Source organism: Haliotis rubra, unplaced genomic scaffold (genome assembly GCF_003918875.1).
Source record: "Haliotis rubra isolate DU_JTF1 unplaced genomic scaffold, ASM391887v1 Scf247, whole genome shotgun sequence".
Lineage (NCBI taxonomy): Eukaryota > Metazoa > Mollusca > Gastropoda > Lepetellida > Haliotidae > Haliotis > Haliotis rubra.
This window is the reverse complement of record NW_025766525.1, coordinates 640654-655300: the sequence shown is the minus strand read 5'-3', so window position 1 is coordinate 655300 and position 14647 is coordinate 640654. Positions and strand designations below refer to the sequence as shown.

The window sequence follows — 14647 nt, the reverse complement described above, 5'->3', positions numbered from 1 at the left end:
GCTGTATGATAATAGGACATTGATAAATCTACAAACACAGAATACGACATGCTGTGTGATAGTAGGACATTGATAAATCTACAAACACAGAATACGACATGCTGTTTGATAATAGGACATTGATCAATCTACAAACACAGAATATGACATGCTGTATGATAATAGGACATTGATCAATCTACAAACACAGAATACGACATGCTGTGTGATAGTAGGACATTGATAAATCTACAAACACAGAATACGACATGCTGTATGATAGTAGGACATTGATAAATCTACAAACACAGAATACGACATGCTGTATGATAATAGGACATTGATCAATCTACAAACACAGAATACGACATGCTGTATGATAATAGGACATTGATCAATCTACAAACACAGAATACGACATGCTGTATGATAATAGGACATTGATAAATCTACAAACACAGAATACGACATGCTGTGTGATAATAGGACATTGATCAATCTACAAACACAGAATACGACATGCTGTGTGATAGTAGGACATTGATCAATCTACAAAAAATTTTTTATCAGTCAGTATTTACCTTCTGTCTATTTGTAAGAAGATAGGAAGAGTTTATAGTGACCAGTTTCATCAGAAAATCAATAATAATGTATGTTGTGAATGTGCATGGAGTGAGTGTTCAACTGGACAATATTTCCTATAGTATGCTTTACCCCTGTTTACTATCAGTCATAGGACCCCCAGCTGGGGGGTGGGGGTGGGGTGGGGGTTGTTGTTGTACAGTTGAGGTGTTGTACTGCAATACACTTGCTTCTATTCAACTGAGGAGGTGTTGTACAGCCGAGGGAGTGTTGTACGGCAATACACCTGCTTCTATTCAGCTGAGGTGTTGTACAGCTGAGGAGGTTTTGTATAGCTGAGGAGGTGTTGTACAGCTGAGGAGGTCTTGTACAGCTGAGGAGGTGTTGTACAACTCAGGAGTGTTGTACGGCAAATCACCTGCTTCTATTCAACTGAGGAGGTGTTGTACAGCTGAGGAGGTCTTGTACAGCTGAAGAGTGTTGTACGGCAATACACCTGGTTCTTTTCAGCTGAGGTGTTGTACAGCTGAGGAGTGTTGTACGGTAATACACCTGCTTCTATTCAGCTGAGGAGGTGTTGTACAGCTGAGGAGATGTTGTACAGCTGAGTAGGTCTTGTACAGATGAGGAGGTATTGTACAGCTGAGAAGTGTTGCACAGCTGAGGAGTGTTGTATGGCAATACACCTGCTTCTATTCAGCTGAAGAGGTGTTGTACAGCTGAGGAGTGTTGTACGGCAATACACCTGCTTATATTCAGCTTAAGAGGTGTTGTACAGCTGAGGATATGTTGTACAGCTGAGTAGTTCTTGTACAGATGAGGAGGTGGTGTACAGCTGAGAAGTGTTGTACAGCTGAGGAGTGTTGTATGGCAATACACCTGCTTCTTTTCAGCTGAGGAGGTGTTGTACAGCTGAGGAGGTGTTGTACAGGTGAGGAGTGTTGTACGGCAATACACCTGCTTCTATTCAGCTGAGGAGGTGTTGTACAGTTGAGAAGGTGTTGTACAGCTGAGGAGTGTTGTACAGCTGAGGAGTGTTGTGCAGCTGAGGGTGTTGTACAGCAATACACCTTCTTCTATTCAGCTGAGGAGGTGTTGTACAGCTGAGGAGGTGTTGTACAGCTGAGAAGGAGTTGTACAGCAGAGGAGGTGTTGTACAGTGGAGGGGGTGTTGTACAGCTGAGCAGGTGTTGTAGAGCTGAGGAGGTGTTGTATAGCTAAAGGAGTGTCATACAGGAATACACCTGTTTCTATTCAGCTGAGGAGGTGTTGTACAGCTGATGGTTATTTTATAGCTGAGGAGGTGTTGTTATCTGTACAGTTATGAACGCAGCAGACTTATGGATGCCAGCATGGAGGCAGTGCCTGTAGCAGACATTATGGATGCCAGCATGGAGGCAGTGCCTGTAGCAGACATTATGGATGCCAGCATGGAGGCAGTGCCTGTAGCAGACATTATGGATGCCAGCATGGAGGCAGTGCAGTGCCTGTAGCAGCATGGAGGCAGTGCCTGTAGCAGACATTATGGATGCCAGCATGGAGGCAGTGCCAGCATGGAGGCAGTGCCTGTAGCAGACATTATGGATGCCAGCATGGAGGCAGCATGTAGCAGTGCATTATGGATGCCAGCATGGAGGCAGTGCCTGTAGCAGACATTATGGATGCCAGCATGGAGGCATGGAGGCATTATGGATGCCAGTGCCTGTAGCAGCAGACATTATGGATGCCAGCATGGAGGCAGTGCCTGTAGCAGACATTATGGATGCCAGCATGGAGGCAGTGCCTGTAGCAGACATTATGGATGCCAGCATGGAGGCAGTGCCTGTAGCAGACATTATGGATGCCAGCATGGAGGCAGTGCCTGTAGCAGACATTATGGATGCCAGCATGGAGGCAGTGCCTGTAGCAGACATTAGCATTCATCTGTTCACACAATCGCTCACTCCCCCTCCTTTTATTTGATAAGATTTCACTCTGTTGCTATATATAGTCACTCGCTCATCTGAATTGTTTCGAAACAGTTATCCTGGTGTAGTGAGTTATCAAGGTGGTTATCAGACCAGTCTCTATCTTGTCGTGATCAGTCAAGGAGACTGTCACACAACACATAACATACAAGGAACATACAATTATTCATCCTCCGACAGGTGGTTGCCAGGCAGAATCTGTGTTCACAAGTCAACATCCTTGTGCACAATGTGCATTCATCAATAACTACTGTATCCTGAATGAAACATCTGATTTATCAGGTTTAGGACATGGTAACAGCATGTACAGAAACAGTCTATGTTTGTGTTGTTAGGTGAAGTTAAGAAATACCGGTGCAATTGTGACATCCTCATGAATCCAGGGTAATCTATTCAGTCACGATTAATACCCTGGACCAATCTCCAGTATAGTATGTGTTCAAGTGAGACACCATTCATCTGGATGGCAGCAATGTTACCTGACACACCATTCTGCCTCAATAATCAAGTGCAGAATGATAACTTGTGCATTCCACATGTACCACAGCAAACTAAATCTTTTCAATTAAATATTTCAAACTAAATCTAAAGCTTTTCAGTTATCACTGTCAGGGTTGGTCATAATAAAGTCTGTTGAATTGAAAATTCTTTTTCATGAGAGATCCTCCTTGGGGTACATATAAGCGTTAAAATATCCATTTTTAATCCCTACAACAGTTGTAACTATATTTTGAATAAAATATTTACAAAACAAAAAACAAGTTCAGTCAGTCAGTTCTCACCAGTGGGCAGAGTCGTAACGCTCTAGCCGATGTCAGATTTACAATTTTATCTGTATTTTACTGATGGCAGGTTTGCGGTCAACTTTCCTTCCCTTTTACCCTTACTTGGTGTTGTGTTTTTATGGTGATGGTTTGTTCTCACCTTATGACAATATTGCACATTATTCCTTAGAAATCTAGTTGGCTGTGGTTTCATGGGATTTTATGTCTCTCCCTCCCTAGGTATTTATGAAACTCGGGATGTGGGTGGGGCACTATTGTTTACTACATGCGTAGTTCACTGCTTCATTTGCATATGAGCAGAATATATAACCCCTGACCCTGGACCACACCCTCGCCTGATTGGCTGAACAGGTCACGTGGCCAGGTAAGTGAGCTGTTCCTTTTTCATTTTATAGTTGGAAATTCCACTTGTCGGGGGCGTAGTTTATCAGACAGAATGCCACTCCCAGGGCTCTTGTCTTTAGGAGTCTGTCTTATGCTTATATGTACCCCAAGGAGGATCTCTCATGAAAAAGAATCAAACAAACCTGTAGAGGTTGCTGATTCTTTGTTGAGAGTCCTCCTTGGGGTACGGCTACCCACCTCCCCACATTCTGTCTGATGTGTTCAGCATGGAAAGTGAGGTACGAGGTAGGCACCTAGAGTTACCTGTTCTTGGCAGACGGGTCCGTTCTGGGTTCCATAGGGGTGGTAGAACAAGACAAACACGTTTTTGTTTTGTACATATTTTATTCAAAATATAGTTACAATTGTCGTAGGGATTAAAAATGGACATTTTAATGCTTATATGTACCCAAAGGAGGATCTCTCATCAAAGAATTAGCAACCTCTACAGGTTTGTTCGAATTTATTGTGGCTTTTGTAGTATTATATATTAGTGGAGATATTCGTGAACTGGTTTTCTCATCTGCATGATGCTGTAGCCATATTCACTCACTCATTTAAAGGAGAATACGAGTGAATTGCAATAATTTGCTGGGTGAAAGATAAAGTCATCAGAACATATTCCCAAAGTTTCAATTAAAATTATGTTTTAATCGCAAATACAGTTTCTGTAAATCTCAGCTTCGGCCATATGCATATTTTGCTGGAACCCACGTGACCTTTCCACTCGTGACGTCAAATGTGCCTGGAGTCCGCCATATTGCCAAAGACCAAACGCTACAGTAGTACAAATCGTGTTGTTTCTGTCGGGTTTTTGAAATGGTACGATGGTGTATTGTGTTGCCTGGGGATGCACGGCATCATCGAACATGGGAAAGAACCACCATTTCTTCCGTTTTCCAAGTGAAATGACAGATTTCGGCAGGAGAAATGCGCCGATCATTCCGAGTCGGACGCATATGAAAGAGACATGCAAGCATGGGGTATGGAAATCCCCAAGCTAGGCTGAAGAAGAAAAAATACCCACGAGATTCATTTATACTCCATCATTCCCTGTAACAACTTACTGTCAGTGGTATTTTTAACATAAATTAAATCAAGTCTGATTGCCAGTCGAATTGCCCCCGCTACAAAATGACCTGGCAAATTTGGTCAAATTGCCCCAGTGGGGTAGTCAAAATGTCCCAATTTATTTCAAATGAATAAATATAGGCCATCAATGCATAGTTTTGTCAACTTTGATATTATGTTCTTCATACTTTGGGGTAGCCTATGTTCTTCATGTATAAGACCGAGGTTCGATTCCCCACATGGGCATAATGTTATTCTGAGTTTATTGCTAATATTGCTAAACATTTATCAAACTCATCAGTCACTCAGTCTATATATAAGTATATACATAGTTATGAAGAAACATTTATCAATATCATAATGAAGAACATAATATCATAATAAGTTGACAAAAACTATGCATTTACAGCATATATTCAATCATTATAAATAAATTTGAACAAATTAGAATGAATGACCAAATTTGCTGGGACATTTTGTAGCTGGGGCAGTTCGACTGATACATATGAGATATATATTATCAAAATCAGTAAGAGATTTCACATGTGCTTGAAAATGTTTCGCTATAACATTCTTTTCGGTTTGGAGCCCTAAATGCTGCAGTCTACCCGTAACATTGCCGAATACAACAGCAAATCATGAAGTACTTGTTGCTTTCATTGTTTTCCATGTTGTCGAATTATGCACGTCGGCATTAGACTCGCTATTTGTAAGTAGTGTGTGCTGTGAAAGTTGTTCTGTATTCTCATTGGCTGACAAGATGTCATTCTAAGGCTATGACCGAGTAAAATAACTATTTCCATAACCAAACAATGGGGAAACATATGTTGTCCTGACTTGTACTTTATAAGTAACCAGTTTTCATGGAAAAACTTAACTGCATCGCGAATATTATCTCTGACTTGATACTTTATTAATGAGAACTAGGGTCCTATTTTTTTTTCAACAAAATAATTCCAGTGTAATTTTTGAAGCAGGTAATTTTTATTTTCCCTCGTCTGAGGCATAATTATTTTGTTTTTAAATCCCAGACACCCTACAGTCACCCATTTGACACAAAATAAACTGTAATCACATTTTTTTTAAAATAATTCTTAGTGACTGGTCATATATTTATAGGGGTGAGTTTGCTGGCTGAAACTGTATGACATTTTGCTGACAAATAGTAATCTTGTTAATGATATGGTCTATTTTTAAATCTATTTTGACCTCAAGCGGTGCCTCCGTTTCGCCTGATTCTTCTTCTTCATCTTCAGTGGAAGATTGTCTTGCAAGATGTAAAATCGGATCGTATTGATACGGTCTAACATCCATTTCAGAAATGACATCAGGAACATCTTTCACTGCTTCAGAATCCATGGACACTGTTAAGTTGTGACGTAAAATCAAAGAGGAAGCCATCAGCAACAGGCACATATGACGTCATGTCACTAGATACCCCTCTGCTCATTAACTGCTGGTTGTTTCCGTAATAGGCGGAAATACGAGTACGTTTTTGTGTTTTTATTGCTATTTTACAAACTTTTTGTTCAATATTAATCACGAAATGTGACTTTTAGAATATCCTTTACAATATATCAAAAGTTTTGTTTTCGTTCGTATTCTCCTTTAAACTTAGGACCACAATCAATCATCGGCCATGTGGTATCAGAATAATGCAACTGGCTTTTATGAGAATCCTTGTGAAAGGAAGTAAATTGTAAAGACGGATGTTGTAAACACAATGATACGTCCAGAGAGTATTTATATACAAGAGGTTGACACAAGGATGTATTTTTTAAGAAGTGAGGAACAAGTTGGGGATATATGATAACTTGTTTTTTTGTTTTATGAAATGATGACAAATACGACATTATGTCACCGCGATGATGTCCCAGATGGGGCTTAGCCACGTGACCTCTATAAATATAGTGGTATGTTTATCAGTTCTTGAAAACATCTTCCTTACTTAGAAGATAACGATGACATTTTAAAAGACCGTGACATTGAATAAAATGCCATGAAATTACCTTAACATTTGATGCAATAGCTTTAAACTGCCTTGACATTTGATGCAATAGCTTGAAAAGACCTTTAACTTTGAAACAATGATTTGAAAAGACCTTAACATTAGATACAATGGCTTGAAAGGCTTTGATATTAGATACAATGGCTTGAAAGGCTTTGATATTAGATACAATGCCATGACAAGGCCTTCATATTTGATACAATGGCCTGAAAACGCCTTACATAATTAACTTTGCTGATTCAGACGGGTTAGAATTAAGTATTGTACTAATAATCATGTAGCTTGTGACCAGGTTGTAACACAACTTGAAGTTAACGTTGAAACACTGGTGGATAGACCTGAAGAAGGAAGTAGTGAATTTGGATGTACACATGGGCCGCTGCTGATAGCGATGTACAGGAGGGATGTACTAATACAGGCTGACTGCAACCTCACGTGGGACTAACATATAGCCTGGAAGTATAATCTGGGCCCCAGATTTGTATTAGATGCTTGTTATGTGACAGGAATCAGTGTATAAAATATAGCCTGTCCCACCGCCCTTCAAGGTCTATTTTGGTGAAGGACGGTCTATTAAATAAGTGAGGCCTTCCTTTGGTCGGGGAAATATTTGAACAAAATAAACCTAACTTGGTTTCAACGAGGAGTTTTAGTTTTTGTGACTGGCTGCATTTGCTCAGGACTGGTTACTTATTTGGACAGTCAGTCCTTGGACAGGCCACATTTCAAAACTATTGTATACACTGCAGTAATACAGTACAGCTTCTGTCCTGCATACACACTGGCTGGCCCAGGCCTTAATAACTGCAAAGAACTGTTTCCTATTTTCACGAAATTTGTACAGAGAACATCAGGGAAGTTAGAAAACAGGAACATTCCACTCAAAGATATCCTTGGCAGGTTTACCAGTTAGGAAGTGAAACCATTTTGAACAACACAAACAAGAGAGAGCAGTGACAATAGGTTTTATTAAATTCTGATGTGTACTACCTTGTGCCACAACTCTTCTGGTGTCATTATGAAGATTGCACTGGTTCAAAACTGACATAATTAAACCCGGTTTTCAATTACGAATTGACTTCTTGAAGTATACTGAGTCAAAAAAGAAACTTCACAAAATGTAATTTGAAAAATAATGAATAATTTTTCTCTGATGATACATCTATGTATCCGAAATGGGATCCCTATCTTTCGACTCAAGAAAAACGTTAGCAAAACCCACTCAAACCCATCCATTCGCCGTGCAAATGACGTAAGTGCCAAATCAGGTTTTGCCAAATGATGTGTACTGGAAGTCGACAGATACGGGGGCAGAAGTTGCATGGTGTGGGGTGCTTTCTGTGGGAACAACCGTTCCCGACTTCTGGTCATCCGTGGAAACCTCACAGCTGCTGCTTACCACGACCAGGTGCTCACCCCTGAACTCGTTCCTTTCATGGCGACTCATGGCCCAGGTCTACAGTTCCAGCATGATAATGCTCGGCCGCATACCGCGATGTTGACACAAAATTTCCTTCAAAACGCTGGAATCAACGTCATGGACTGGCCATCGAGGTCCCCTGACCTTAATCCAATAGAGCACGTTTGGGATGCACTTGGGAGAAGGCTTCGTGGTCCTAGGAACTAACCTCAGAATTTGCAGGAATTTGGCTGCCTTGCAAGAGCAATGGCGCAGAGAATCCCCAACCACGCGTGTTCACAAGCATCAGGCAGTCGATGAGGAGACGGTGTTTGGCAGTGGTGAATGCGTGGGGCGGCCATACACGATATTGAACTGAGAAATTTCGCATTTTTATTCTTGTGACTTGACATTCTGTATACCCATGTTTTGGAACGGCGGTGTAGCCTAATGGAACTGATTATGGCACTGTCAGTGTATCGAGTACATCACACAGATCTCAGCAATGAAATAATAACAATTTAACCATCTTACCATCTCTTGTTCTTTTAAAGTGCCCTGAAGAAAGAATGTGAAGTTTCTTTTTTGACTCAGTATATTTTGGTATCTTTAGTTTATAATCATAAATCTGTAGTGCACACTTTGTGTTAATCTGCTATGTCCAAAGAGCCCAGTGGCTTCTGACCCCAGAGACCATTGTGACCATATTCAGTCTCCTTAATGTCCCATTGTGTCTCCCTTATGTCCCCAGTGTCTCTCATGTGTCCTGATAATGTCTCCCTTGTGTCCCCATTGTACCCCCATTATGTTCCCATTATGTCTCCATTGTGTCTTCCATGTGTTCCCATTGTGTGTGTCCCCATTGTGTGTGTCCCATTGTCCCTCCTGTGTCCCCATTGTGTGTCCCCATTGTGTTCCCTTGTGTCCCATTGTGTGTCTCCCTTGTGTTCCCCTTGTGTGTTCCTTTGTGTCTCCCTTGTGTTCCCTGTGTGTGCCCCTGTGTCTCCATGTGTTCCTATTGTGTTCCCATGTGTCCCCATTGTGTCTCCCTTGTGTTCCCATTGTGTGTTCCCTGTGTCCCCATTGTGTCTCCCTGTTTGTCCCATTGTGTCTCCTTGTGTTCCCTTATGTCCCCATTGTGTTTCCATTTGTGTTCCCATTGTGTGTTCCCTGTGTCCCCATTGTGTCTCCCTTGTGTCCCATTGTTCCATTGTTCCCTTGTGTCTCCCTTGTGTTCCCATTGTGTGTTTGTGTTCCCATTGTGTGTTCCCTTGTGTCCCCCATTGTGTCTCCCTTGTGTTCCCATTGTGTTCCCCATTGTGTGTTCCATTGTGTCCCCATTGTGTTGTTCCCTGTGTCCCCATTGTGTCTCCCCTTGTGTTCCCATTGTGTGTCCCCTGTGTCCCTATTGTGTCTCCTTATGTATTCCTTTGTGTCTCCCTTCTGTTCCCTATTGTCTCCCCATTGTGTCTCCCTTGTGTTCCCATTGTGTCTCCCTTTGTGTTCCCATTGTGTGTTCCATTTGTGTTCCCATTGTGTGTTCCCTGTGTCCCCATTGTGTCTCCCTTGTGTTCCCATTGTGTCTCCCTTGTGTGTTCCCATTGTGTGTTCCCTGTGTCCCCATTGTGTGTCCCTTGTGTCCCCATTGTGTCTCCCTTGTGTCCCCATTGTGTGTCTCCCTTTGTGTTCCTCCTTGTGTCCCCCATTGTGTTCCTATTGTCTCCTTTGTGTCTCCCTTTGTGTTCCCATTGTGTCTCCCCTTTGTGTCCCATTGTGTGTTCCATTTGTGTTCCCATTGTGTGTTCCCTGTGTCCCCATTGTGTCTCCCTTGTGTTCCCATTCTGTGTGTTCCCATTGTGTGTTCCCTTTGTCCCCATTCTGTCTCCCTTTGTGTGTTCCCCCATTGTGTGTTCCATTTGTGTTCCCCATTGTGTGTTCCTGTGTGTCCCCCCCTGTTCCCCATTGTCTCCTTGTGTTCCCATGTCCATTGTGTCTCCCTGTGTTCCCATTGTGTCTCCCCTGTGTCCCCATTGTGTGTTCCCTGTGTCCCCATTGTGTCTCCCCTTTGTGTTCCCATTGTGTCCCCATTGTGTTCCCTTTATTATCTCCCCCATTGTGTCTCCCTTTATTGTCTCCTTTGTGTGTGTGTTCCTTTGTGTCTCCCCTTCCCATTGTGTTCCCCATTGTGTTCCCATTTTGTGTGTCCCCCTGTGTCCCCATTGTGTCTCCCTTGTGTTCCCATTCTGTCTCCCCTGTGTTCCCATTGTGTGTTCCTTTGTCCCCATTCCCATTGTGTCTCCCTTTGTGTTCCCATTGTGTGTGTTCCCATTGTGTTCCCATTGTGTTCCCTGTGTCCCGTTGTGTTCCTATTGTCTCCTTTGTGTCTCCCTTCTGTTCCCATTGTGCATTCCCTGTGTTCTGTTGTGTTCCTATTATCTCCTTTGTGTCTCCCTTGTGTTCTCTATTGTGCGTTCCCTGTGTCCTGTTGTGTTCCTATTATCTCCTTTGTGTCTCCCTTCTGTTCCTATTGTCTCCTTTGTGTCCCCCTTTATGTCTCCCTTTGTGTTCCCCATTGTGTGTTCCATTTGTGTTCCCATTGTGTGTTCCATTTGTGTTCCCATTGTGCGTTCCCTGTGTCCCTATTCTGTCTCCCTTGTGTTCCCATTGTGTCTCCCTTGTGTTCCCAATGTGTGTTCCCTGTGTCCCCATTGTGTCTCCCTTGTGTTCCCATTGTGCGTTCCCTGTGTCCTGTTGTGTTCCTATTATCTCCTTTGTGTCTCCCTTCTGTTCCTATTGTCTCCTTTGTGTCTCCCTTGTGTTCCCTTTGTGTCTCCCTTCTGTTCCTATTATCTCCTTTGTGTCCCCATTGTGTCTCCCTTGTGTCATATTGCTGGGTGTTGTGTTAACCAGGGAACAAAACTATGTCTCGAATAGATCGTTCATCACCTGCAAATGTACACTACCAGTATGTGATGCATTAGTTACATGTGTCACAACCATGGAGCTGTGATTTACTCTGTTCAACAAATTACACAAGGATATGGCATGTGTTGCCTTGTGGGAAACAGCACTGTTGTTGCAATGTAAGCTGAGCACTGCATGTGTTGCCTTGTGGGAAACAGCACTGTTGCAATGTAAGCTGAGCACTGCACGTGTTGTCTGGTGGGAAACAGCACTGTTGTTGCAATGTAAGCTGAGCACTGCACGTGTTGTCTGGTGGGAAACAGCGCTGTTGTTGCAATGTAAGCTGAGCACTGCACGTGTTGTCTGGTGGGAAACAGCGCTGTTGTTGCAATGTAAGCTGAGCACTGCACGTGTTGTCTGGTGGGAAACAGCACTGTTGTTGCAATGTAAGCTGAGCACTGCACGGTTGTTGTGGGGAAACTGGCGCTGTTGTTGCAATGTAAGCTGAGCACTGCACGTTGTTGTCTGGTGGGAAACAGCACTGTTGTTGCAATGTAAGCTGAGCACTGCACGTGTTGTCTGGTGGGAAACAGCGCTGTTGTTGCAATGTAAGCTGAGCACTGCACGTGTTGTCTGGTGGGAAACAGCACTGTTGTTGCAATGTAAGCTGAGCACTGCACGTGTTGTCTGGTGGGAAACAGCACTGTTGTTGCAATGTAAGCTGAGCACTGCACGTGTTGTCTGGTGGGAAACAGCACTGTTGTTGCAATGTAAGCTGAGCACTGCGCGTGTTGCCTGGTTGGAAACAGCACTGTTGTTGCAATGTAAGCTGAGCACTGCGTGTTGTCTGGTGGGAAACAGCACTGTTGTTGCAATGTAAGCTGAGCACTGCGTGTTGTCTTGTGGGAAACAGCTGTTGTTGCAATGTAAGCTGAGCACTGCACGTGTTGTCTGGTGGGAAACAGCTGTTGTTGCAATGTAAGCTGAGCACTGCACGTGTTGTCTGGTGGGAAACAGCACTGTTGTTGCAATGTAAGCTGAGCACTGCGTGTTGTCTTGTGGGAAACAAGCTGTTGTTGCAGTGTAAGCTGAGCACTGCACGCGTTGTCTTGTGGGAAACAAGCGCTGTTGTTGTTGCAGTGTAAGCTGAGCACTGCACGTGTTGCCTTGGATGATGGAAACAGCACTGTTGTTGCAATGTAAGCTGAGCACTGCACGTGTTGTCTGGTGGGAAACAGCCAGGTTGTTGCAATGTAAGCTGAGCACTGCACGTGTTGTCTTGTGGGAAACAAGCTGTTGTTGCAATGTAAGACTGAGCACATGCACGTTGCCTTGTGGGAAACATGTTGTTGCAGTGTAAGCTGAGTATGCACGTGTTGTCTGGTGGACTGCATGTTGTTGTTGCAATGTAAGCTGAGCACTGCACGTGTATGCCTTGTGGGACTGCTACATGTTGTATTGTTGCAATGTACTGCTCGAGCACTGCATTGACTGCCATGTTGTAAACATGATGTACTGTTGCAATGTATGTCTGAGCACTGCACGCATGTTGTCTGGTGGGTAATCGATGGCGCTGTTGTTGCAATGTTGTAAGATGAGCACTGCACGTGTGTTGCCTTGTGGACTGCTACATGCTGTATGTGATGCACTGTGTATGCTGATTGACTGCCACACGTGTTGTCTGGTGGGAAACAGCACTGTTATTGCAATGTAAGCTGAGCAATCTTGGTCAGACAACCTGCATCATTTTTATGTAGTGAAACACAACTTCAAGATCAGATGCTACATGTTGTATTGGATGATGAATGATGTACTGATCGATGTATGTTGTATTGACTGCTACATGTTGTATTGGATGATGTACTGATCGATGTATGTTGTATTGACTGCTACATGTTGTATTGGATGATGTTCTGATCGTGGGATGTCGTATTGACTGCTACATGTTGTATTGGATGATGTACTGATCGATGTATGTTGTATTGACTGCTACATGTTGTATTGGATGATGTTCTGATCGATGTATGTCGTATTGACTGCTACATGTTGTATTGGATGATGTACTGATCGATGTATGTTGTATTGACTGCTACATGTTGTATTGGATGATGTACTGATCGATGTATGTCGTATTGACTGCTACATGTTGTATTGGATGATGTACTGATCGATGTATGTTGTGTTGACTGCTACATGTTGTATTGGATGATGTACTGATCGATGTATGTCGTATTGACTGCTACATGTTGTATTGGATGATGTACTGATCGATGTATGTTGTATTGACTGCTACATGTTGTATTGGATGATGTACTGATCAATGTATGTTGTGTTGCAGTTACTACAAGTTGGACAATACAGAGCAGGACATCATCAACAAGTACTCTGTCTGGTTTGGTAGAAAAGGCTCTGATGGAACTAGAATGTTCTTACTGTCTGCAGGTTGGCGAGGTAAGTGCTCAATAGAGATGTCCCTGCTGACTACAGGTGTATGTCCCAGAGATGTTCTTCTGTATGTCTAGTGCCCAACATGTTCCAGAGAGACTCTTCTGTATGTATGTCTAGTACCCGATATGTCCCATAGATGCTCTTATATATGTCTAGTACCTGATATGTCCCATAGATGCTCTTCTGTATGTCTAGTACCAGATATGTCCCATAGATGCTCTTCTATATGTCTAATACCCGATATGTCCCATAGATGCTCTTCTATATGTCTAGTACCCGATATGTCCCAGGGATGCTCTTCTATATGTGTATTACCCGATATGTCTCATAGATGCTCTTCTATATGTCTAGTACCCGATATGTCCCATAGATGTTTTTTTATATGTCTAGTACCCGATATGTCCCAGGGATGCTCTTCTATATGTGTAGTAACCGATATGTCCCAGGGATGCTCTTCTATATGTCTTGTACCCGATATGTCCCATAGATGCTCTTCTGTGTGTCATGTCCCAGGTACATGTCAATAATACCAGCATGCCTGGATACTCTGTGTTTAACATAATGCATGTTTCTAGGATAACCGCAGTGTTACGCCGCTGACCCTGGGCCGCATCTCCTCCTACTACTACCTGAACCACAACACTGTACGTATGTTCTGTAATGAACTCAAGGCTGAATCAACACTGCCAGAGCTCTTGGATATTTTGTCGGTAAGTCCGGATCTTGTTAATCTGGGCCTCGTTAGCACTTCATGTCCATATGTGTGATAAACCAACTTTAAACGTATACTGAGTCAAAAAAGAAACTTCACATTCTTTCTTCAGGGCACTTAAAAAGAACAAGAGATGGTAAGATGGTTAAATTGTTATTATTTCATTGCTGAGATCTGTGTGATGTACTCGATACACTGACAGTTCCATAATCAGTTCCATTAGGCTACACCGCCGTTCCAAAACATAGGTATACAGAATGTCAAGTCACAAGAATAAAAATGCGAAATTTCTCAGTTCAATATCCTGTATGGCCGCCCCGCACATTCACCACTGCCAAACACCATCTCCTCATCGACTGCCTGATGCTTGTGAACACGTGGTTGGGGATTCTGCGCCATTGCTCTTGC

At 42.9% G+C, this 14647-nt stretch overlaps 1 protein-coding gene across 1 annotated transcript in view; it reads left to right on the top strand.

Moving 5' to 3' along the window:
• Nucleotides 1–14647, top strand: part of LOC124279147 (activating signal cointegrator 1 complex subunit 3-like) — a 294552-nt gene that overhangs the window by 261182 nt on the left and 18723 nt on the right. The window contains 3 exon segments of the mRNA XM_046714949.1: nucleotides 13418–13463; nucleotides 13465–13530; nucleotides 14103–14237. Coding sequence (XP_046570905.1) covers nucleotides 13418–13463; nucleotides 13465–13530; nucleotides 14103–14237 — 247 coding nt within the window.